The following is a 26,985-nucleotide window of genomic DNA, read 5'->3' as shown; positions in this document are numbered from 1 at the left end:
TTAGTTAAAACAACAACTTCAAAAATAAAAAATTGTGAATTCGCAATTTTTTTATTGGAGGGTTTTCCGTGCACATTTGCTGATCTCGACGAACTGATTCGAATGGTATATGGGTGTTCCAGCATTTATTGCTGTAAGTAGTGTAAATCAATATATTTATGGAATTCCTGCCAACATCTGGTTTACATGTGTCATATTCGAACAATTATGTTGCTAAAAACGAACCATGCTGAAATCGGTCTAAAGCAAAATTTCATGAAAAAGTATGCTGTACACAGTTTTTTGGTACTTAGAAACAATTGTATGAAAAATCCACGTTGCTTCCAAACATTACTTTGTCATTTAGTGCTTAAAACTTTTACTACTGGAATAAAGGGAAAAGTCGTTTACAAAATAATATCGATATCTATTACCGTGCGGAATCGAAGTCTAATATTTTGTTTTTTAAAGGTCAATCGTGAAAGATATTGCCAAAAAGCTAAAAATTTCGACATAAAACTATATAGCTCAAAAAGTACAGGGTGAAAGGAAGACCTTTGATTTGCGACTAATTTGGTCGAAATCGGTCCAGCCATCCCTGAGATCTCGACCTCTTTGTTGACAACCACCCATCTGACACCGGTATGTGAGCACCAACCATTTGAAAGTATACCGATTACGTTGAGCACCTCGCGTTTCGAGCCCCAAACACTGCGATGTTTTGATACTCATCGCGACTCTCAAATTGTGAAAATTATCTCCACTTGATGTCCCAAAACACTGTCTGCTGTATTTTAGATAAACCGACAAGTTATTGTGAGAGAGTCGACCCAAAATTCACTAATTTTCGTGCACTAAACAAGGTAAACGCGTAAAACAAATGTATTACTGTTTGTTTGTTTACGTTGAAACCAGCTGTTTTTGAAGTTCCGATTTTGATCTCATCAAGATGGCGTCGTGACAGGAGGCCGTTGACAACACACATTCAGACCCACACACATTCAGACCCACACACATACACACACGAACATTTGCTCAGTTCGTTGAGCTGAATCGATTGGTATATAACACTCGGCCCTCAGGGCCGCAGAAATTTGTTCTCTAGTTTGAGCGAATTCTTGCGTTGGGTTGTCAGTCGAATTCAGTTTGTTTATTATAATTCTAATTCTAATTCTAATATCCACTTTTACGTCAATACACTTTCGCTAAGTTGTAATGCTTACAATACGGGTACGTATTTTAAACTACTTTTCATAGTATTCATTAGTTCGTACCAACAAACTAATGAAACGAATACACTGATGAAGACTACAAAAAGTAGTTCGGAATTGGTATCTGTATTTTAATTATTACACCTGAGTGGAATTAGAATTCAATGGTGACAAAGAAAGTCAAATTGGTTCATTCCCGAACACAACAGTTGATTAAAAATGACTCCAAATATAGCATGATGGATTTTTGAAATATTATGCATGTAGACTGCTATCAATGTTTAGAGTTTTTACGTGATATCCGAAAAACAAAATTGAACCGATCAGAAAACTCAGAGACGTCTTCGAAGATTTGCACAAACTCAAACTCAAATGAAAGGTCTTACAGTCCCATAGGCTGCTGCTGAGTTTTGTCCGGATCCACCTTTCGGTTCCGGTGGAGTGTGTTTGAAATTTCAAACCATTTTTCAGAGCGACATTGCAAAAGTGGATTTTTTTTCAATTTGGCTCAAAACTGTTTACAAATTGAAATGGTTATTAGTTTATGCTCATATTAACTCTCTTGATCAGATTCAAAGACAACATTGCAGCATTACGTGGATTAAAACAGATTTCAATAGTTCTTATTACTTTGAAATAAATTCGAGTTTTTACATTCGGCTAATCCAAAAATTTGGCATGTTTTGTATTATTCCTCTATTCTTTCAATTTTGAGAAAATTTCGGTTTCTGCGTAGGTATCGGTCAGAATCGAAGCGTAATTCGGAATTCCTCACTTTCTACTTTAAAAACTTTCCGGTAGTTAGCATTAGTAAATTTCATACCTAAGGTGATGAATATCAGTTACTAAAGGACATGAATATGACATCATTGCATAATTTTGTTCGATCTCTAATGAATGAATATTTCAAATATCCCGGAACGAATATCAACGGATTCGCATCCTGGTCACACTGTCACGAAAGGTTGCCGCTCCGAGCCAATCTGCGGTTGGGACAAGAGTTGCGAAAACTTACATAAGGATACTAATTTATACTACCGACGACGCTTTTGCTGGAGAGCTGGAGAGTAAAGGCTGACGGAGAAAAAGCGATTCAGAATATGCTAGCTGATGTGAGCAGAAGCACTTAATGGCGCACCGCACCGTACGTCTCCACCATCGCCATCGTTGCGTTCCTTCTAAGGCCTGTCTGCGTCCGTCGGAGTGTGGGGGTGGGCGGCAACGAAACCCGAGTGAAATATATCGCATAAAATATATCATATTGAAAGCTTTTCTATTGCTTTTTCATGTATCCGTGCATATGTGTGCTGACGAGCGTTCGCTCTTCGACTATGGTTCGCTTGCTCTCGCTTTGTCCGGTCAGTGTTTCTCTCTCTCTCTCTCTCTCTCTCTCGCTCTTTTGCACCGGCAAAGTATTTCTGCCACTGATGAGGGAACAATATTTTCCTACCCTTATGCTTTCGGTCCCTATGTTTATGTACATTATAATTGTCGGTCTGTTTCTGTGCTGTGCTGCCGTTCGCTCGCAGTGGTATGTGTGCGTCTCCGCGATGTCCGTGTGGAACGATATGTTCGTGATTTTTATGCTAGCTTTTTCCCTCCCTCGACTGGGACTGGGTGCCCGAATACGAATGGGGTGGCGTAGAGCCTGCCGTGACAAGAGTATAGAACCGAATGTTGGTGTACAATCAAAAACAGTTTAGCAGCAGATTTCGAGGAAACAAGTGGCCTCTGGTGCAGTGTTCTCCTGGCGTTTAGGTTTCCAGCAACCGAAACTTCTAGCAGAATAAATGTTATGGACTTTGCTGAAATCGTGATCGGAATAAATTTGAATCGATTTTAGCACAAGTGTTGCGGCTTAAGTGAGTGATTTTCCAACACCGGACGGTTCGTCTGAAGTGCACCATGACGATGGACATTCGGCAGTCTCGATTGAATGTGAAAATTAACGGACATTGTGCCAGTGCTTGTGACAGTAACGTGAGTGGCATGGAAATGGCCCACACAAAGTTGGATAATTTCCGGACGGGAAAAAACTCCGCCAAACGGTCCTTCGATGTGGCATTCCTAATGATGCCGGACGAAAAGTTGAAAACGAAACAGGTGAAAAAAGTTCACTCTCCTACGATTGATGTGGAAAGTGATTCAACGCAGTCGACGCGATCCGAAGATTTGTCAGTGAATGGGTTTAGCCCGATCAGACCGGCAGAGGAAAGAAACTTCAATTTGGAGTTACTCAGCAGACCAAGACCACAGGAAGGAAGCCCTCCGTCGATTCCGGAACTGAGTAACGAACGGCTTTCATATATGCTACCGAATGCAAGATTCTACGAGAATCCCAGTTTAATGGCGATCCGTGAAAAGGCTGCAGGAAATTTTCTTGGCTCAGAGCTGCCTCGTAGTGCATTCTCGAAAGTGACAAGCATCACCATCTCCGACTCTCCGATTCCACCTTTGAGTCCTGACCAGCAAAGCTGCCCATCGACTAGTCCTCCAATTTCCATAAGCCCTGGTGCTCCCAACAACTTCCGTTACGACTATTCGTTCATCAGCGGGAGTCCTCAGCATCCAGCCGATCTCAGTCCTCCTCAACCGTCCAAACTGAAACCGATGATGTACCGATCCGCGATGCCAGAATCCGAACTACCCCAAGGGTACTTCCCATCGCCACCGTTTATGCCATTCGCTGGCGCCGGTGGACCACCGAATCTACTACCGGAGGTGGATGGCATTATTCGGAATCCTGCAGCGGCGGCCATTCTGTCTACGTTACTGCCGACGGCCATGGGGGCATTTTCGCTTTCCGCACAGAATACCTGTGCCAAGTGTAACATCAGCTTCCGGATGACCAGCGATCTGGTTTACCACATGCGATCCCATCACAAGAACGAACATCAGCAGGATCCGCACCGACGGAAACGCGAAGAGAAGCTCAAGTGCCCGGTGTGCAATGAAAGCTTCCGCGAACGGCACCATCTGACGCGACACATGACCGCCCACCAGGACAAGGCCGGAGATTTGCTGGATCCGAAGAAACGAACCATGGAACAGCGGGGACATCCAGCCGGAAGGTCGTAAAGATTGTTTTTTTTTTGTTAGTGTGATAGGAGGTAAGCAAATCGCTACGGGAATGCCCGAGACGAAAATGGTGGGATAAATCTGATGCGTTGGTGCGCTGGTTATATTTTGAATTTCAATAGTTTCGGTTTACGAATTGATGTAGTTGGTAGTAAAGAGCAAAATTGATTAAACTAATGTCAAGATTAACGTCTTTCAAACATTACTTCGTTATTGTTGTTGTTCTTGTGTTGAAGTTCGCTAGAATCTCAGATTTCTTCAAAGATCTACAAAATAAAAAAAACGATACGACTATATAAAATGGTTTAAGTACTGCTTCAAAAGTTTAAAGTTATTACTGTCGTGCCACGCAGATTTTTTAGTTTTGTTTGTTTTCGGGAATACTAAGTTCAGTCTAGGTTTTGCATTACTTCTGTGATTTTTTTCTGTTTCAATAGACTTCGCAGCCAATTTTTAGCGAACAGAACCATTTCATGATTAGTGCTTCTATCATGACGTATGACAATTGGTTTGTAAGACCAGTGACCTGTGCATTGAAATGCCAATCCAAAACTCTGCCTCCCCACTTATTTCAGCAATGCAACATAATTCTCAATTAATCATCTGGATTTATAGGACAGCAAAACTAGTACTAGCCTTGGTATTACGTTCCTTTCGTGGAATTTGACCTTCTGTTTCAACAGACTTCGCAGCCACTTCAGAGTGTACAGGACCATTGCTTGTCTGGTGCTACGATTGCTACGATACCACGAATCCTTCCAGGTCGGGGCTCGAACATACGAAAACTGGCTTGTAAGACCAGTGTCCTATGCATTGAACTGTCAACCCGGGACTTACAGACCGGTATCAAGGTCCAAAAAGTTGCAATCAGAAGAGATAATATTCCCATGCAATAATCTTAAAATCATGATAATCATTTTATCTTTTCAAGAAATCAAGACAATTCTTCATGAGTTTATGATTAAAATGCTTCAAACCATGAGCAATAACTATTCTCCCATGGAAGTTTATTTTGTATTTAATTCGAGACACGTAACTCCTATACTCTTCCCGAATATCACTTCGAACCTTCTGAATCAAGCGGTAATATAATAGAAAATATGTTATCATCGGAACACTGCTAGTTTACTTACTTCGGAGAAATAATAATTTATTACTTTGAAATTAATTGTGTTTATTGATCCATCAACTCATAAGAAAATTGCTGTGTTAGAGATTATGAACGGAGTTTGTACGGTTACACTCTGATGTTTCTCTGACCGAAGTGACATTTTTTATGTATAGGGGAAACCGGGGCTAAATCGGATAGCTTAAATATCTTATAAACCAGCAAAGGGTTGTAAATGCGCTTTCATATGACAGGTTGACGTCAGTTATCCGGATAAAGCTGAATTAATTCAGTTTGGCATCAATCGTGTTCACGTCAAAACGTGCACGTTTATTGCAAAATTGTATTTTTTTAACTTTTAATTTTTTTTTGTATATTTGATTACTGTGTATCGTAACAACGGGCTGGTTAGTACTTTAAAAGTTCAGGTCGTGCTGAATTCAGTGATTATTAAGCGTTTAATAAACGGAAAATGCAAGTTTTAAGGAGTGTATCGAAAATAAGCTATCCACAAATTTTTCTTTTAAATTATGATAAAAAACGATATTTTATTTAAACTAAAAATGGATCCTTTATTGTACGAGGTTAAACTTGAGCATAATGGAAACCGGATGAAATTTAAGTTATTCCTTCACGAATTTTCGAACTTTTCATCGAGCGCTCTTCATCAAGTTTCGGACAAGTGTTGCATCACATTTTTTGGACGCTTGACGCTTGACGTTTTCATAAAGACTCTAAAGTCAGTTTCAATATCAATTATTTGGTACTACAAGGCGTAAAGTTTCGAGGCAATAGCTGAATTTTCAACGAGCTGGATTATGTCTCACGATACGTTGGAACCAATAGACAATCCTTTCATTTCTTTTGCGTTCGTTCTTAAGACCTTGAGATTTGGCTTATCCCCGCGATTCCTAAATATAGAATTTTAGGTGTGTCACTTCATCGCGACTTGATGCAAAAATCAATGCACCTTTTTGCGACACAGATAAAAATATTTTGTAAATTTACATCAATCTGCATGCACATATTTGGAACAGGTAATTGAATGGAAAGTTTCTTCATTTTTCAATATACAGGGTGATTTTTTAAGAGCTTGAGAACTTTTTTAAACAATAAAACGCATAAAATTTGCAAAATCTCATCGGTTCTTTATTTTAAACGTTAGATTGGTACATGACATTTACTTTTTGAAGATAATTTCATTTAAATGTTGACCGCGGCTGCGTCTTAGGTGGTCCATTCGGAAAGTCCAATTTTGGGCAACTTTTTCGAGCATTTCGGCCGGAATAGCCCGAATTTCTTCGGAAATGTTGTCTTCCAAAGCTGGAATAGTTACTGGCTTATTTCTGTAGACTTTAGACTTGACGTAGCCCCACAAAAAATAGTCTAAAGGCGTCAAATCGCATGATCTTGGTGTCCAACTTACCGGTCCATTTCTTGAGATGAATTGTTCTCCGAAGTTTTCCCTCAAAATGGCCATAGAATCGCGAGCTGTGTGGCATGTAGCGCCATCTTGTTGAAACCACATGTCAACCAAGTTCAGTTCTTCCATTTTTGGCAACAAAAAGTTTGTTAGCATCGAACGATAGCGATCGCCATTCACTGTAACGTTGCGTCCAACAGCATCTTTGAAAAAATACGGTCCAATGATTCCACCAGCGTACAAACCACACCAAACAGTGCATTTTTCGGGATGCATGGGCAGTTCTTGAACGGCTTCTGGTTGCTCTTCACTCCAAATGCGGCAATTTTGCTTATTTACGTAGCCATTCAACCAGAAATGAGCCTCATCGCTGAACAAAATTTGTCGATAAAAAAGCGGATTTTCTGCCAACTTTTCTAGGGCCCATTCACTGATTTGCAAGCGTTGCTCGTTAGTAAGTCTATTCATGATGAAATGTCAGAGCATACTGAGCAAATAATAATGCATGAAAATCATAACCTCAAAAAATCTGAGCAAATACTAATGCATGAAAATCCTAACCTCAAAAAAATCACCTTTTACTTTGAAGGTCTAACTAAGCGTTTTTTTTATGTACGGTCTTGTTTATTGGAAAATGCAATGCAATAATGCATTCTAACTTAATTTTACATCGATCATGCACACAAAAAAAATGAATTTACAGGTGACTTAATCCCTCATACGATGTAATTCATAAAGACCTAATTTGTCAAATGACGGAAAATCTTATTTGTAATGACTTAATGTTAGATGAGCTTGAATTTCACTGGTTTCGACTGTAACTTGCGTTCTGCTAGAAGTATGATTTCAAATGCATCTTTTACCAGCCAAGCAGATGCATGCTTCTGTGGCTTGGTCGATTAACAGACGTACTTGCGATCCAATGATTCTCGGTTCAAGTCGCGGCTGTTGCTATCAGTAGTCTTTTTTTTTATTTCAATGAATTTCATGTCATGGAGTCTTAGACACAATATTAAATGTTCTTTGACGTAAATTTGCGCGAACTGCGACGCTCAATTTATGTGCATCTAATAAACTGTAAAATCACAGGGGTTTTTTTAAGTATGTACACACCAAAAAATACTGAATAATAAAGGCGACTTAATTCCTCATACGATGTAATTCATAAAGACCGAATTTGTCAAATGATGGAAAATTTCATTTGTAATGACTTAATGTTAGATGAACTTGAATTTTACTGGTTTCGACTGTAACTTGCGTTCTGCTAGCAGGTGCGACTGTATGAATTTAAATGCACCTTTTACCAGCCAAGCAGATGCATGCTTCTGTGGCTCAGTCGATTAACAGACGTACTTGCGATCCAATGATTCTCGGTTCAAGTCGCCGGCGGTTGCTATCAGTATTCTTTTTTTATTTCACCGAATTTCATGTCATGGAATTTTAGACACAATATTAAATGTTCTTGCACGTGAATTTGTGTGAACTGCGACGCTCCATTTATGTGCATCTTATAAGATGTAAAATCACAGGGATTTTTTTAAGTGTGTAGCTTTCAAATGAATCCAAGCTTGTTGAAATCGGTTCGGCCATCTCCGAGGAAATTGAGCAGTAAGAAAACAACACGTTTTGTCACTTACGTCACTTGCATTATTATATCTCCAGAACCGGAAGTGCCAGCCATTTTATCCTTGAACTTGATCCACAATTCAACAGTATCTTTCAAATGGGCTTAGGTTTGTTGAAATCAGTTCTGCCATCTCTGAGAAAATTGAGCGCTAAATAAACAACGCATCGTTTGTGTCAATTATACCGTTATATCTCCGAAACCGGAAGTGCCAGCCGTTTGATCTACGAATTTGATCAATGGTGTAATAATGACTTTCAAACGAGCATAAGCTTGTTGAAATCAGTTCAGTCATCTCCGAGAAAATTGAGCGGTAAAAAAATCTCTGAAAAGTGCACACAAATAAACACGCATACATACACACAGTCATTTTCCTATCTTAATAATAATATAGTTTCGAATAGTATATAGCTCTAAAGACTGTCCCAGAAAATATGGACGCACTTTGATTTCGCTGTAAATAATTAACAAGTGTTAGATTTTCAAATTTTATTCGATATACTGATAATATTAGACTACAACAACAGAATATTAGGCTTAACATTTGCAACTTAGCCATTGTAGACTAGCTGGCGCACCTTCTTGCGAACGTTTCTCATTAAATTCCGTACAGACTTCTTGACGACAAGTTTTGAAAAAATTTTCCAATCTTTTTCGAACTGTTGAATGGTTTCGGCTGCCGAAACATGTTTTCTAAGATGTGCCTTCGTTAATGCCCAAAATTCCTCAATTGGTAGAAGTTGTGGGCAATTTGGTGGATTCATGTCTTTTGGGACGAAAGTGACATTTTTGGTACCGTTGATTTCGAGTAGTGGCAAGAAGCAAGATCTGGCCTGATCGATGCTTCTTGTTTCGGACTACGTTTTGGTTGTTTCTGCTTCTTATAGGTTCGAAGATTTAAACGTTCTTTAGCACGAAGAACATTTGACTTCGAAGTGCTCACTTTTTTGGCCACATCCCGAACTGAAACCTCCTTCTTTTGCTCGAACGTCTTCAGTATACGTTTATCCAACTGAGGTTTAGCATGACCTTTTTTTCTACACGTTTTCGGTTTATACTCAAAGGTGTTATCCTTACCGAACTTACTGATTGCATTTCGCACGGCTTTTTCACTTACTCCTTCCATTTTTGCTATCTTTCTCAGTGACAGTCCGCGTACTGTGCCCCATTTGTATACAATTTTTCGACGTTGTTGTGCTGATAGTCCACGCATTTCGAAACAAACTAATGAAAACGAATAAACAACTACACAAGTGGTTAGAGAAGAGTGTAGGCAACAGGACGCAGCCATAAAAATTGACAGATTCTGAACCATTGCGAAATGGCAGCGGTTTTTGGTTGCATCTATACTTTCTGGAACAGTCTTTATGATCCTTCGAGGCTCCTTTCAAAAGTCGGGTTTTCCAACAATTTTAAGATCTTTCTATAGAGAAAGGCAAAACGGGTAACCCCCAAGTAAGCATTCTTTATCCGTTTTTTCCGGAACCAGATGTCGGAATTGGTTGAAATTGAATAGAAATCTATTTATTTATTCGTCAAACAAATCTATGACACCATTTGAAACCATTCTTGTGAAAATCTTGTTAGCTTTCTCTGAGAAATCTTCGTAAGCTATGTTTAAAAGTTTTTGACCGCTACTAAGAAGATTGATTGAAAAATCGATGTGAAATATTTGACCATTCTTTCTCGTGCATCCGGAGCCATTGTATTCGAATTGAATCTGTTCGACAAGTGGCCAGTAAAATTTCCAAACTAGAAGAGCTTACTGAATAATTTCAAAGTGTTCCCTCCTATTCGCATTGGCACACTCTAAAAATTTCACTCAATACTCTGTAATTCCAGAATCGGAATCCGCATCCGTACTATAGCACTTTACGATACAAAGCAAGTTAAAATTGATTTTTTCCTTTTAGCACATAAAATATACGGTTATTTACTAAAGTTGCTAATTGTTCTGAATCCGCACTTACGCTTCTAAGAAACAAGAGGAATAAAAGGCACTCCAAGAATTAGACACATAAAAAAGTTAGATTTAATTTTAGTTTTGATTAGGGCCCTTTCCCGAAATGAAATCCTGGGTACAAGCCAAAATGCGAGTGTTCTGTGCACGTATGAAATAGCTGCGAAGTCTGTTCAAATATACACAGTCGATTTATGGCTCTGATTTCGATATTATACTAAGTATGAGAGTACTTATTTGAAATAACATTTGATTCTACTAAATAGTTCAATAAACATGCATTTCATTGCAAAATTCAATCGGAAGAGGCTTTGTTATGCAAAAATTAATTCCAGATTTTGTTCTTGAGCAAAAGCGATAAGGATAATATTTGTAGATCTATGAAGAAACGTGATAAAAAATCCCTTGCTCTATTAAAAAGGTAAAACATAATCCGGCACAATTTCGAAGAAAATCAAATTCAATTTTTTCAATATCATCTCATATTACCACATTTGACACAAGGGAGTAAAATTCTTATTTTCCGAAATAACAACAACACATTACCATTCAGTAAAAACCATTCAAGCGAAGAGGTTGTGTTTCGATTGTACTGGCTCGTGAGTTAACGGCTGCTACCGAGACAATTCTAAGCTTCAGGTAGTTAAACTGCCCATAGCAAACGCAATATTCGGGGCGTTTCCCGACTGGAAAGCTAGCAACGAAGGCCATCCCGTTCATACGCACAGAGGTGTAGAGACACAGAGGTGCGAGAGCATAGAAGTGACGAGTCACAGAGGTGCCATCGCATAAAGGTGCGAAGACGAAGGGGTGCAAAGGCACAGAGGTGCTAAAGCAACCCAGTGCTGATCTAACAGGTACCAGAATTTGTACGCTGCGTAGGATCAAAAGAGACGGCATATATCGCGAGGTGCTACACTGCAAGCATCGCATTTGATCGCCACCAAGAGCAAAAGCACTGTACCTGGGGTCAGGTACAGCAAGTGCAGTGGTGTTCACAACGACGGCAGAGCAACTGAGATAGCAGTAAACGACAGAAGACTGCCAATTGGAAACAGCAAAAGACTGCCAATTGGAAATCGTTGGAAGAGCTTCACGTCGTTCTTCACGATAAAGGAACAGAGACATCAGCTACAAGGTAGATTTAATTTAATTTATTTTTATTTCTTATATCTGAAATTTTACTAAACATAAGTTTTTATTTTGGTATTATTAATTTACAAAAAAATTTAATGTAATGGATGATCTCATGGAAGATCATCCGAATCCGATTCCGGATACTAGTAAAAGTTTAAATACTCCGAGGGCTAAACATTATCCACAGGGTACCACTGGGCCATGGATAGTCTATCTTCGAAAAAAAGAAAAGATTTTAAACTTGATGCAAATTACAAAGGATTTGACATCACATTTCTCTGAAGTTAAAGAAATCTGTAAGGTTAATAGAGATAAAATTCGAGTTGTAGTTAACGACTTGAAACAGGCAAACGATATTGTAACCTGTAAATTATTTGCTATTGAATATCGAGTTTACATTCCATCGAAGGAGGTAGAAATTGACGGTGTTGTGACTGAAGCAAGTCTGACAGCAGATGATTTACTTAAAAATGGAGTTGGCCGTTTTAAAAACTCCATGCTTGAGGGAGTTAAGATACTCGAGTGCAAACAATTGTACTCAGCATCTATTGTCGATGGAAAAAAGTCTTATCGTCCCTCAGATTCGTTTCGCGTAACATTTGCCGGATCTGCATTGCCTAGCCATGTCTATATCGATAAAATTCGTCTTCCTGTTCGGCTTTTCGTACCGCATGTTATGAATTGCACGAACTGTAAAAAATTCGGACATACAGCTACTTACTGTAGTAATAAGTCCAAATGTATCAAATGTCAAGGGCCTCATAAGGATAATCTTTGCGATAAAGATGTTGAAAAATGTGTTTATTGTGGGGAAAGCCCTCATGATGATCTTTCAGTGTGCGCTGCATTTAAGCTGCGTAAAGACAAAATGAAGCTTTCTTTAAAAGCACGGTCTAAGCGCACATATGCAGAAATGCTCAAAACGGTCATACATGTCTCCCCTTTGGAAACCGAAAACGGTTTTTCAAATCTTGCGGAGCCAGAGGAATCTGACTCTGACGGAAATAGTGAAGATACCTCGTTTGTCACTCCTCAAGGGTCTGTTAAGAGGAGATTAACAAACCACAAAATACCAAAAAAGACACCTAAAATTATACCTTCAAAAAAAGATCCCCGTGTTAAAGCTAAAAAGCCAAATTTAAAACCAAAAACTGTGCCTCCTGGTTTGTCAAATTCACAAACCAATCCAGGAACTAGCTCAAGAAAAGACAATAATCCAGTGGGCTCCATTTCACATTCACCAACAGGATTACTGAAATTTTCGGAAATTGTAGAATGGATTTTCGCTGCATTCAATATTTCTGAACCTCTAAAGACCATCATAACAGCATTCCTTCCAATAGCTAGAACTTTTTTGAAACAGTTATCAGCTCAATGGCCAGCTCTTACAGGTTTTGTATCATTTGATGGATAATTTATCATCCGCCGCAAATGATTCAATCACTGTCCTGCAGTGGAATTGTCGAAGCATCATGCCAAAACTTGATTCATTTAAAGTTTTGTTGCATAGTCAAAAATGTGATGTATTTGCTTTGTGCGAAACATGGCTTACATCAAACATAGCCTTAAATTTTAATGACTTTAACATTATACGTCTCGACAGAGACTCCCCGTATGGTGGAGTGCTTTTAGGAATTAAGAAATGTTATTCCTTTTATAGATTAAACATTCCTTCGACTTCTAGTATAGAAGTTGTTGCTTGTCAAATAAACATTAAAGGAAAGGACATTTGCATTGCTTCGGTATATATTCCTCCAAGAGCTCAAGTTGGACAACGACAGCTTAATGAAATTGTCGAAGCCCTTCCTGCTCCACGTTTGATTTTAGGAGATTTCAATTCGCACGGAATGATGTGGGGTTCCGTTTACAATGATAGCAGATCATCTCTAATATATAATATTTGCGACAATTTTAGCATGACGGTACTAAATATGGGTAGCATGACACGGATCCCAAGACCTCCTGCACGTCCAAGTGCATTAGATTTATCTCTTTGTTCGACTTCAATTCGACTAGATTGCACCTGGAAAGTATTTCCTGATTTACATGGTAGCGATCATTTACCAATCATCATCTCAATTAGCAGTAACAAAGGCATTGCTAATTCAGTTAATATTCCATATGATTTGACAAAAAATATTGACTGGATTAAATACCAAAGTAATATTTCAAGTGTCTTAACTTCAATGGAAGAGCTTCCCCCACTTGAAGAATATGACTTCCTCGTTTGTTCGATTCTGGAGGCCGCAGAACAAGCCCAAACCAAACGATTTCTTGGTCCATCGTCTAACAGAAGACCTCCAAATCCTTGGTGGGACAAAGAGTGCTCAGATGCTAAACACGCGAAACAAAATGCTTTCAAGACGTTTTTAAAACGAGGAGGAGGAACTCCTCAGAATTTTGAAAAATTCTTGGTTTTAGAAACCAAGTACAAGAACATACTTCGGGTTAAGAAATGCAGCTATTGGAGACATTTTGTGGAAGGTTTGTCAAGAGAAACCTCAATGAGCACTCTTTGGAATACGGCCAGACGAATGAGGAATCGTAACGTAGGAAATGAGAGTGAGGAGTACTCGAATCGATGGATATTTGATTTTGCGAGGAAAGTTTGTCCAGATTCCGTTCCTACGCATAGCATTGTTAGGGAGTCTTCTTCAAATGATGATTCCATTGATAGCCCCTTTTCAATGATGGAATTTTCCATAGCACTCATGTCTTGTAACAATAACGCTCCTGGATTGGACAGAATTAAATTCAACTTGGTGAAGAATCTGCCCGACCTCGCAAAAAGACGCTTGTTGGAATTGTTCAACAAGTTTCTTGAGCAAAATATTGTTCCACCTGACTGGAGACAAGTGAAAGTTATCGCCATTCAAAAGCCGGGGAAACCAGCTTCCAATCACAACTCATATAGACCCATTGCGATGTTGTCCTGCATCAGAAAATTGTTCGAAAAAATTATTCTACGACGTCTCGACACTTGGGTCGAGACGAACGGTTTGTTGTCAGATACTCAGTTTGGCTTCCGTAGAAATAAAGGGACGAATGATTGCCTTGCATTACTTTCGTCTGACATCCAAATTGCCTTCGCTCAAAAGCAACAAATGGCATCTGTATTTTTAGACATTAAAGGAGCATTTGATTCAGTTTCCATTGATGTTCTTTCAGACAAGCTCCACCAACATGGACTCCCAGCGGTTATAAATAATTATTTGCACAACCTTTTGTCAGAGAAACGCATGCATTTTTCACATGGCGATTTGGCAACAATCAGAATTAGCTACATGGGTCTCCCGCAAGGCTCATGCCTCAGTCCGCTCCTCTATAATTTTTACGTGAATGACATTGACAGCTGTCTAGTAACCCCATGTACACTAAGACAATTGGCAGATGATGGCGTGGTTTCAGTTACTGGATCCAAAGCTATTGTTCTGCAAAAACCATTGCAAGATACCTTAGATAAATTGTCCGTTTGGGCTGTTCATCTTGGTATCGAATTCTCTGCGGAGAAAACAGAGCTGGTCGTCTTTTCAAAAAAGCATGATCCCGCGCAACTTCAGCTTCATATGATGGGAAGAATAATCGAACAGGTTTTGACTTTCAAATACCTCGGGGTGTGGTTTGATTCCAAATGCACGTGGGGAGGACACATTAGGTATCTGATAACGAAATGCCAACAAAGAGTAAATTTTCTTCGAACAATAACAGGGTCTTGGTGGGGTGCTCATCCGCAAGATCTAATAAAATTGTATCAGACAACGATACTTTCAGTGATGGAATATGGATGCGTTTGTTTTCGTTCCGCTGCAAACTCTCATATTATCAAACTTGAGCGTATTCAGTACCGTTGTTTGCGAATTGCCTTAGGCTGCATGCATTCGACACATACAATGAGTCTTGAAGTTCTGGCGGGAGTTCTTCCATTAAAAGATCGATTTTGGGAGCTTTCATCACGCCTGCTAATAAGATGTGATGTGCTGAATCCCATGGTAATTAATAATTTCGAACGACTAGTCGAGCTTCGATCTCAAACAAAATTCATGACAGTATATTTTAACCATATGTCACAGGAAATCAACCCTTCAAGATATATTCCTATCCGTGTCAGCCTCCTAAATGTACCTGACTCAACTTTATTTTTCGACACATCCATGCAGCGCGAAGTGCGTGGAATCCCGGACCACCTACGCTCTATGGAAATCCCAAAAATATTTTCAAGTAAGTTCAGGCATATTAACTCTGAGAAAATGTTTTACACGGACGGATCGCGAATGGAAGAAGCGACAGGGTTTGGTATGTTCAACAATAATGTTTCGGCCTCATTCAAGCTTCAAGAACCTGCATCTGTTTATATAGCAGAGTTAGCAGCAGTTCATTATAGCTTGAATGTAATCGTCACATTATCTCCAAACCATTATTTCCTCTTCACAGATAGTCTGAGTGCAATTGAAGCCATTCGCTCAAACGCTGCTGGCAAAAATGAACCGTTTTTCTTGGGTAAAATAAAACAGTGTCTGAACGACATATTGAATAATAATTATCTAATCACAATAGTTTGGGTTCCGGCTCATTGCTCCATTCCAGGCAATGAAAGAGCCGATATTTTAGCCAAACGTGGTGCTATTGAGGGTGAAATTTATGAGAGACCGATTGCTTTCAACGAATTCTATAGCGCGTCTCGCCAAAGAACACTTGCCAGCTGGCAAGCTTCTTGGGATAAAGATGATCTGGGTCGGTGGATGCACTCAATTATTCCTAAAATATCGACAAAGGCATGGTTCAGGGGACTGGATGTGAGTAGAGATTTCATTCGTGTGATGTCCAGACTCATGTCCAATCACTACACGTTAGATGCACATCTCCTTCGAATTGGACTTTCCGAGACTAATCATTGTGCTTGCGGCGAAGGTTACCGCGATATTGACCATGTTGTTTGGACATGCGTGGAGTTTCGTGATGTCAGATCTCAACTAATAAATTCCTTGCGTACCCAAGGTAGACTATCCAATGTCCCAGTTCGCGACATTCTTGCTTGTCGTGACCTTCCATACATGAAACTTCTTTATCATTTCATTAAATCCATTGGAGTTCCAATTTAAATTTTATTTTATGTTAAACTGTTTTCTCTTCCATGAGTTCAACCAATAGCCAACTATAGGATATTGAATATAAGTGGTGAACTGATACAAACAATCCTGAAATAGTTATAAGATCATGTACAAAATAAATGTATTTTATTTAATGTAATTTAAAATAGCAACTCGCTTGATAAAAACAGTGTTTAGATTAACTAATGAGTACCAACATACTAATATGATATTCGAAATGTATTAGGTTTAAACTACTATGTATTGTGGATGCCACGGCGAAGAAAAACTTATGTATATTGCCTATGAAATAAACGTATTTATGAAAAAAAAAAAAAACAACACATTATGCAGTATAGTGTTTCAAAATCGCTTTTTTCGGCAACTCATCAATTCTAAAACCAATTCCAATCGATCCCCTGTGCTAAATGATTCATCAATAATCCGCAAACCAACCGCATCTGATCATCATGATTGAGAAACAGTATAAAATCGAAATCCTCGAAACGATTTCCCGATTAAAGAGACAAGCTAGTTGAATCCCTTCCACTTGAGTAGCACTAGCCAAACATGATACAAGTGTGTTTGTATCATGTTACATACACACAAACAATTGCGTCTCACGACGTCGCGCCCGCGACAAGTGATTAAAATCCGCACATATTGCCAGGCAGTCTGCCAGCAGTGATCCTATTCTGACCCATCGACATCCCTCCGACGGCATTGATGCGGCCGCAGAAAGCCCGAACATCTGTTCGTATTTTCCTCCATGCATTCTAGCGGCGTCGTTGTAGTGAAAACAAGTGCGAATGAATCCTTTTTTGCTTCGAGAAACTGTGCCTCAGTGTCGCAACCAACAAAACAACCCTCTTAGTTTGTGCTGTAGTAGCATTCGATAAGACCCCTACGGTGAGAGTACCCAAAGTGATTGAAAATTGGGTTTCGACAATATGGCACAGGTTTTTCGGCTACGACACCAGAGCAGCAGTTAGTTGCTGCAAAGCGCAGGGGAATGGGAGAAAAAAATATGTCCACAGAATGTGCGACCAGGGAATTCCACTTTCAATTAGACACGCCGGTTGTTGTAATAGTTCACTGAAGATTGACACAAAATATGAGATTTGAATAGCGACTTGATTGCGCCTCCAATTGTTCAGAGAAAGCAACAAAAAAAAAACTAAATAAAATAAAATAAACTAAAACAAGTGTAACAAGTGTAAGATGAATTTGAATTTAGTTTAAAACATTTGTGATATTAAATGTACTGTAGTTTTAATTCTTGTAAGGAAAAATACCGAACAAAACTTATTTCAAGCAATGAATAAAATGTTTAATAAATGTTGTATAATTAGTGCAAAGTGTCAGAATGCGTTTCATTTCAATTTTTTGATTTTTACATCCACATCCGAAATACAAATGGTATCCATTAACTGACAAAAGGTCGTCGAATGCCGTTCATTAATCATAATTTCTTATCGGCGATGTTTGCGCGTGAATGCACATTCTACGGAGTCATTTTTCCAGTGTACTCTTACATCACAAACCAACAGAAGAAATCCATCATCGAGCGAAATTCAATTACGAAGATTTAAATGGTGATTAATTAAAGTGAACATTGAAACGATTTATGGTATTCCATTACAGTTTCATCACGCGTTACAACACTCGGGCTGACCTCGTGCCATCCTGCTTCAACTTCGAAAACAAAGCTAACATTTTTCGTATGTGAAAAGTTCCCAAGTGTTCCATTCGGTATTCATCATTTCCACAAATTTTCACCGTCAAACGATTGTCTCCATTCACCCCTTTAAATAACCACTCGGCAAGTTTCGGTCGGCCTGCCGCCCAGAGGATTTTCTTTGTTTGCACAGCTCAACTCCTGTGACGCTCCTTGGCGCAACAATTGTTCCTTCCACCGTCTCATCCGCATCGACCTCATCGAATCCGAAACGTAGAAACGACATGGGGAACTTTTATCAAGAGCCAAAACTTTTAGCCTCCGCAGCCTATCATGACGAAAAGTTGTTTGTGCGAGAAAAAGAGGGATTACCGTTTTTCGGTGGCAACTTGTATCACTTCACCGCCTCTTTAATTCTGTTTATGTTTTCACTTTCCGAGCACAAGTCCGACCGGTGGAAGGGCTCAGTCGAGTCGAGTCTATTTAACCACCTACGGGAAAGGGGCTACAGCAGTGATTATGAGGATGATGATGATGATGACGAGAGCCTTGTTGGTTTGGGGTTCCGAGATTTCGTATTTCGGATGGGAGAAATTCAGCGATGGCCATATTTTCCCCCCTTGGATGTTTGCAGAAGGGGTTTCGAAGCGTTCTGTGCATGATAGGGATATGAGCGGGAAATGAGATTTATGATTGGTTCAGAGGTATTTGCCGGATTTTCCGAGTACTTTATGAGGTGCTTGAGTAGACTAGATAGCTTCACTTAACTAATTAACCAATTAGTTTGTTATGACTACCGTAAGCTTTAAGATAATTATTTCGGATTCTTGCGGATATTTCTGTCGACATATTTTTTATTAATAGTTTGTCTCATAGGATTTAAGAAGGGTTGCGTCGTTAAATCCATCCAATTAGGCAATACAGTGTGCTGATAATAAAAGGACAAAAAATTGGTAAGTAATCTCTGCAGCATAATCGAACTGACATTATCACCTGAGTACCCAAACCTCCGTTTCCAAAATAACGTAATCTTTTTTTACGAACCTACTTCGTAAAAAGAGGTTTTGGCTTACATGGAAAGCGATTTCCGGCTCATTTATATTCCATAGAAACTACTACAATATGGGTATTTTTGGAACGGGTTTAAAGAGTAGATTCCGGATAATGAAGTTTGAGGTATTTTGGAAACTCAACTTACAATATCGGTATTTTCGGAACGGGATTGATAAGTAGATGTCAAAAAACGATGTTTGAGGTGGTTCTGAAATCCAAGATGGCTTCTTCCGGTCTGTTGATATTTCTGGAAAACCTTTACAATATAAATATTTTCGGAAAGAATTGAATTTCAAAACGACCACAAATATTTTTTTCTTGGTACCTACACACCAAATCTGTTCTGAAAACACCCATATTGTGAAAATTTTCAAAGAACATCAATAGACTGGAAGTGGCCATCTTGGATTCGATACGATCACAAACATCGTTTATATGGTACCACATCAAATCCTTTCCGAAAATACCCATACTGTAAGGGATTTCAAGGAGTATAGATAACGCTCGTACCCGTACTGTAATTTACAGTATTGTACAATAAGGTCTTTTTTATGCTATAAATTATAAAAAAGCTGAAATTTTTATACATTTTATTGTTGATTTCGTAACCTATTTTGAGTTTGTTTTTATCCGCACACCATTTATATTAAAATTTTGCTATTGGATGAACTAATGGACGCAGTAGGAGTCAGAACTTCAATTGTCTATATGAAATGATAAAGCAGGTTTATGTAAGAAAAATCACGACAAGCAAGAATGTCTCGAACTGGGACATTGGATAGTCTACCTTGGGTACGCAAGGAATTTATTAGTTGAGATCTGACATCACGGTACTCCACGCATGATCATGACATGATCAATATCGCGATAGCCTTCGCCACAAGCACAATGATTAGTCTCGGAAAATCCAATTCGAGAAAGGTGTGCATCTAACGTGTAGTGATTGGACATGAGTCTGGACATCACACAAATGATGTCTCTACTTACATCCAGTCCTCTGAACCATGTTTTTGTCGATATTTTAGGGATAATTGAGTGCATCCACCGACCCAGATCATCTTTATCCCAAGAAGCTTGCCAGCTAGCAAGTGTTCTTTGGCGGTACGCGCTATAGAATTCGTTGAAAGCAATCGGTCGCTCATAAATTTCGCCTTCAATAGCACCACGTTTGGCAAAACTATCGGCTCTTTCATTGCCTGGAATGAAGCAATGACGCGGGACCCAACTTTGATAATTGTTGTTCAATATGTCGTTCAGACACTGTTTTATTTTGCCCAAGAAAAACGGTTCATTTTTGCCAGCAGCGTTTGAGCGAATGGCTTCAATTGCACTCAGACTATCTGGGGAACAGAAAATAATGGTTTGGAGATAATGTGACAATTACACTCAAACTATAATGAACTGCTGCTAACTCTGCTATATAAACAGATGCAGGTTCTTGAAGCCTAAATGAAACCAAAACATTATTGTTGAATATACCAAACCCAGTAGCCTCTTCAATTCGTGATCCGTCCGTGAAAAACATTTTCTCAGAGTCAATATGCCTGAACTTACTTAAAAATATTTTTGGGATTTACTTCGCGCTGCATGGATGTGTCGAAAAATAAAGTTGAGTCAGGGACATTTGGGAGGCTGTCACGGATAAGGAATATATCTTGAATTGCTTCTTTAATGTCTAAAAATACAGATGCTATTTGTTGTTTTTGAGCGAAGGCAATTTGGATGTCAGACGAAAGTAATGCAAGGCAATCATTCGTCCCTTTATTTCAACGGAAACCAACCTGAGTATCTGACAACAAACCTTTCATCTCGACCCAAGTGTCGAAACGTCGAAGAATAATTTTTTCGATCAATTTTCTGATACAGGACAACATTGCAATGGGTCTATATGAGTTGTGATTGGAAGCTGGTTTCCCCGGCTTTTGAATGGCGATAACTTTCACTTGCCTCCAGTCAGGTGGAACAATATTTTGCTCAAGAAAATTGTTGAACAATTCCAACAAACGTCTTCTTGCAAGGTCGGGCAGTTTCTTCACCAAGTTGAATTTAATTCTGTCCAACCCAGGAGCGTTATTGTTACAAGACATGAGTGCTATGGAAAATTCCATCATTGAAAAGGGGCTATCAATGGTACCATTGTTTCGAGAAGACTCCCTAATAATGCTATGCGTAGGAACAGAATCTGGACAAAATTTCCTCGGAAAATCAAATATCCATCGATTCGAGTATTCCTCACTCTCATTTCCTACGTTACGATTCCTCATTCGTCTGGCCGTACTCCAAAGAGTGCTCATTGAGGTTTCTCTTGACAAACCTTCCACAAAATGTCTCCAATAGCTACATTTCTTGGCCCGAAGTATGCTCTGAAGTCAAGAATTTTGAGGAGTTCCTCCTCGTTTTAAAAACATCTTGAAAGTATTTTGTTTCGCGTGTTTAGCATCTGAGCATTCTTTGTCCCACCAAGGGTTTGGAGGCCTTCTGTTAGATGGACCAAGAAATAGTTTGGTTTGTGCTTGTTCAGCGGCCTCCAGAATCGAACAAACGAGGAAGTCATATTTTTCAAGTGGGGAAAACTCTTCCATTGAATTTAAGATACTTGACATAAGGGGTGCGAAAATTTGACTTTTTTTTTTAACTGGCTAAGCACAAGACAGCCACTGCAACGATCCGCTCAGCTGCTACGTTTAACAGTGGCCAACACACAATGACACGATAGCTAGGTGCAGTCGTGAGAGCCACGACACACGACAGCAACATTCATTTTGTCGCACTCTCTCACAGCAGTCAAAGCCACACCGTTCGCTCTGCGGTAGTGTACGTATATTCTGGATAGGTATAGCTGTTGCATTTATTTTCGTTCAAGGTTTTTGAAAATGTCGCGAGCTTGAAATGTCATGACATTTCTATAACTGGACAGTCATATCGGTTGTGACTGCTCTGAACTGCACTAGAGTGGGAGCGACGCTGTCTACGAGGTCTGTTCAAAAAGTACCCGGAATTCTCATTTTTCTAAAAAATATTTATTTATTCGTCTACATCTATATGGTCCCCTTCAAAGTAATCCCCCCTAGATATAATACACTTATGCCAGCGTTTTTTCCAGTCTTCGAAACACCCCTGATAGTCACTTTTTGTAATGCTCTGTAGCACTCTCAGCGATTCTGCCTTTATCTCTTCAATCGATGAAAAACGCTGTACTTTCATGGGTCTCCTCAACTTTGGGAACAGGAAAAAATCACACGGAGCGATATCTGGTGAATAAGGAGGTTGGGGCATGATTAAAGTCTTGTTTTTAGCCAAAAAATCACGAATAAGTAACGATGAAATTCAGCAGTTTTGGAACGAATTTTGCTGCCACTCGTTTCATGCCCAAAACATTTGAAAACATATGATGGCATGAGCCAACTGATATGCCAACTTCATCAGCAACTTCTCTAATAGTGATTCGGCGATCATCCATAATCATTTTTTCCACTTTTCCCACATTTTCATCGATTATTGACGTGCTGGGTCGACCGGAGCGTTCGTCGTCTTCAACGTCTTCGCGGCCATCTTGGAAACGCTTATACCACTCGTAAACACTTGTTTTTTTTTCATAGCAGACTCACCGTAGGCTCTCTGTAACATTTCGCACACTTGGTTACACTTTATTTCATTTTTCACGCAAAATTTAATACAAATTCTTTGACTCTTCAATTCTTCCATTGTTTAAACTAACAAAAATCGCCGAGCTCAAAAAAACACGTCTACACCAGCCGCTACAAGACAGAATGTAAACAATGAATACAGCTGAAAATTTCGCCATACATTAAGGACATATGTACCAACACAATAAAAAAAAATTTTGACCATCGGACTCTCCAGACGCGCGCAATTAAAAAAATCCGGGAACTTTTTGAACAGACCTCGTATATTGCTTGACACCGCAGCGAACAACCTGAAATTAGTTATTAGTTATACGATCATGTACAAAATGAATGTTTTTTATTTAATGTAATTTATAATAGCAAATCGCTTGGTAAAAACAGTATTTAGATTGACTTATGAATTCAGACATACTTATATGATATTCGAAATGTATTGCTACGGCGAAGAAAAACTTATGTATATTGCCTTATGAAGCAAAGCAAAGTTTTGGCATTACTCGGTACTACAATCCTACTGACACTAAGAATCCTTATGAAACAAACGTAGTAATGAAAAAAAACGCAGCGGGCAGCGATTCAACGCGATTCGACAACCGGAACAATATATAGAATTTGAAAGGAGAAACTGTTCTTTGTGGTAAGCCATTCTCTGATTGAAGAGAGTAGAACAGCAACCGATGAGAGCATACGGGTACATCCACGAGAGAAAATGTCATGAGAGCTATGACATTTTTATCCGCTGCAGTCACGCAAAGTTCATTCGGCTACAGCTACCATTTGTGCGGTTTTACTGTCTGCTGTTTCGTGTCATTCTCCGGTACCGTTCGCAACCCTGCTTGACATATTACTTTGGAATTGAATCCAGTCAATATTTTTTGTCAAATCATATGGAATATTAACTGAATTAGCAATGCCTTTGTTACTGTTAATTGAGATGATGATTGGTAAATGATCGCTACCGTGTAAAACAGGAAATACTTTCCAGGTGCAATCTAGTCGAATTGAAGTCGAGCAAAGAGATAAATCTAATGCACTTAGACGTGCATGAGGTCTTGGAATCCGTGTCCTGCTACCCATATTCAATACTGTCATGTTGAAATTGTCACAAATATTTTGTATTAAAGATGATCCGTTATCATTGTAAACGGAACCCCACAGAATAACGTGCGAATTGAAATCTCCAAAAATCAAACGTGGAGCAGGAAGGGCTTCGACAATTTCATTAAGCTGTCGTTGTCCAACCTGAGCTCTTGGAGGAATATATACCGAAGCAATGCAAATATCCTTCCCTTTAATGTTTATTTGACAAGCAACAACTTCTATACTAGAAGTCGAAGGAATGTTTAATCTATAAAAGGAATAACATTTCTTAATTCCCAAAAGCACTCCACCATACGGAGAGTCTCTGTCGAGACGTATAATGTTAAAGTCATTAAAATTTAAGGCTATGTTTGATGTAAGTCATGTTTCGCACAAAGCAAATACATCACATTTTTGACTATGCAACAAAATTTTAAATGAATCAAGTTTTGGCATGATGCTTCGACAATTCCACTGCAGGACAGTGATTGGATCATTTGCGGCGGATGATAAATTATCCATCAAATGATACAAAACCTTAAAGAACTGGCCATTGAGCTGATAACTGTTTCAAAAAAGTTCTAGCTATTGGAAGGAATGCCGTTATGATGGTCTTTAGAGGTTCAGAAATATTGAATGCTGCGAAAATCCATTCTACAATTTCCGAAAACTTCAGTAATCCTGATGGCGGCTGTGAAACGGAGCCCACTGGATTATTGCTTTTCTTGTGCTAGTTCCTGGATTGGTTTGTGAATTTGACAAACCAGGAGACACAGTTTTTGGTTTTAAATTTGGCTTTTTAGCTTTAACACGGGGATCTTTTTTTGAAGGTGTAATTTTAGGTGTCTTTTTTGGTATTTTGTCGTTTGGTAATCTCCTCTTAACAGACCCTTTAGGAGTGACAAACGAGGTATCCTCACTATTTCCGTCAGAGTCAGATTCCTCTGGCTCCGCAAGATTTGAAAAACCGTTTTCGGTTTCCAAAGGTGGGACATAGATGATCGTTTTGAGCATTTCTGCATATGTGCGCTCAGACCGTGCTTTTAAAGAAAGCTTCATTTTGTTCTTACGCAACTTAAATGCAGCGCATACTGAAAGATCATCATGAGGACTCTCCCCACAATAAACACATTTTTCAATATCTTTATCGCAAAGATTATCCTAATGAGGCCCTTGACATTTTATACATTTCGACTTATTAACCCAAATGTTGCGTACTACGTTTTACCCTCAAACGTACTGTATTTTTACACTGAAATGTACTGTATTTTTCACACAAAAAATTAATACAATTCGATTTGTGGCATTACAAAGCGTCAGAAAGAACAGTGGCAACACGTTGCGAATACTAATGTGAATGTGAGTACATGCAAACAACAATTTTTTCATAACCCATTTTTGTTCAGAGCGCGTCACGACAATTTAACGAAATTTTGATAATTAGAAAATAAAAAATGTCTCAATCCAAGAAGAAAATATAAATAAAATAAAAATCATCATCAAAAATATCCGCTTCTCAAAAAAGTTTGATGAATAATTCGTGCATTTTGTTTTTGTTTTCGTTGAACCTTAGAATGTCCTAAAATGAAAATAAAAAACCGGTTTTAATCCGCCTAGTGGTGTAATGATGCCTTTCTAATATCAATCATACTATCATATATAATACTGTGGTATTCTTCATAATAATAAAAGTATAACCGAAATCGATTTTTTTTACCGTCTACTAATAAAAACCATCAATAGGAGAAGATTTGAGGTCGATTTAGAATTTTTTTAAGGGTTTTCGCCCTTTTCAGTGATTGTATAAAATTTTTAACACACTTTACCCTATATTTCCGGATCCGGAATCGAATCCGAATGAAATTCAGGAAATACGTATGGGACCACAGAACCTTTCATTTGAACCAAAGTTCGTGAAAATCGATCGCGCTATCTATGAGAAAAGTTAGAAAACCTATTTTCATTTTTTTGCACATTTTACCCCATAACTCCGGAACCAAAAGTCGGATCAAAATAATATTCCGAAATTTTGTGTGGGACCACAAGACCTTTCATTTGAATCTAAGTTCGATGAAATCGGTTTAGCCATCTCCGAAAAAAGTTGATGCACTTCATTTAGGGGTTAGCCAAATTTTGTGCTAGGGCACATAACCGTTTTTATTATTTTTACGTTTCGTCTTTGACTTAGACCTGTGCTTAGTGCTAAACTCGGCAGTTCAATTTGAACCGCTAAGCAGACGTAAAGTTTCTGCAACCTACAGAACACTTTTTGTTTCGCAACGGAGTGCAATGTCTTTTCTGACGTGCCGAACGAAAACGTGTTTTCGACTATTTCTGGCCGATGCAGGTATGGTCATTTAGGGGTTAGCCAAATTTTGTACTAGGGCATATAACCGTTTTTATTATTTTTACTTTTCGTCTTTGACTCATCAGTGCAGAGCAATTCAAATTGCATGTGCACTTATTTTCACAATTTATTGCACATTCTACCCCATAATTCCGGAACTGGACGTGGATCCAAATAATATTCAGGAGTTTTGTATGGGACAACAAGACCTTTCATTTGAATCTAAGTTTGTATAGCCTTTCTATATGAGAAAGGCAAAAAATGAGATTATGAATATAATTCATTTGATAATTTTTTGCTTTGAACGATTTGTTTAGTATTTTCAAGACGTAGAGCCGTATTGAGCTAGTTTTACATTTGATAGTTATCTAACGAGGAACACATATTTAAAAAAATGATATGCGAAAACAACTGTGTGATGAAAACCGCGAAAAAGCTACCGCAGAGACGGGATTCGAACCCGTAGTTAGCTCCTAAAATAGAAAAAATAGAACAATTGAGGGCTGAAACAACTGGCGGAGGGATTGCTATAGAGAAATGACAACAAATGAACGCCGTGGCGTCCGAGCACAG

At 38.8% G+C, this 26,985-nt stretch overlaps 1 protein-coding gene across 1 annotated transcript; it reads left to right on the top strand.

Annotated features, from left to right (window-relative positions):
* The first annotated feature begins 2,919 nt into the window (after positions 1 to 2,919).
* LOC131438629 (uncharacterized) lies at positions 2,920 to 4,533 on the top strand. Its single transcript, XM_058608766.1, has one exon. It carries the CDS (start codon positions 3,096 to 3,098, stop codon positions 4,266 to 4,268), a length of 1,173 nt encoding a protein of 390 aa, XP_058464749.1. The 5' UTR covers positions 2,920 to 3,095; the 3' UTR covers positions 4,269 to 4,533.
* Positions 4,534 to 26,985: the final 22,452 nt, after the last annotated feature.

This window comes from Malaya genurostris, chromosome 3 (genome assembly GCF_030247185.1).
Source record: "Malaya genurostris strain Urasoe2022 chromosome 3, Malgen_1.1, whole genome shotgun sequence".
Classification (NCBI taxonomy): domain Eukaryota; kingdom Metazoa; phylum Arthropoda; class Insecta; order Diptera; family Culicidae; genus Malaya; species Malaya genurostris.
This window is presented reverse-complemented; position numbering and strand designations above follow the sequence as displayed.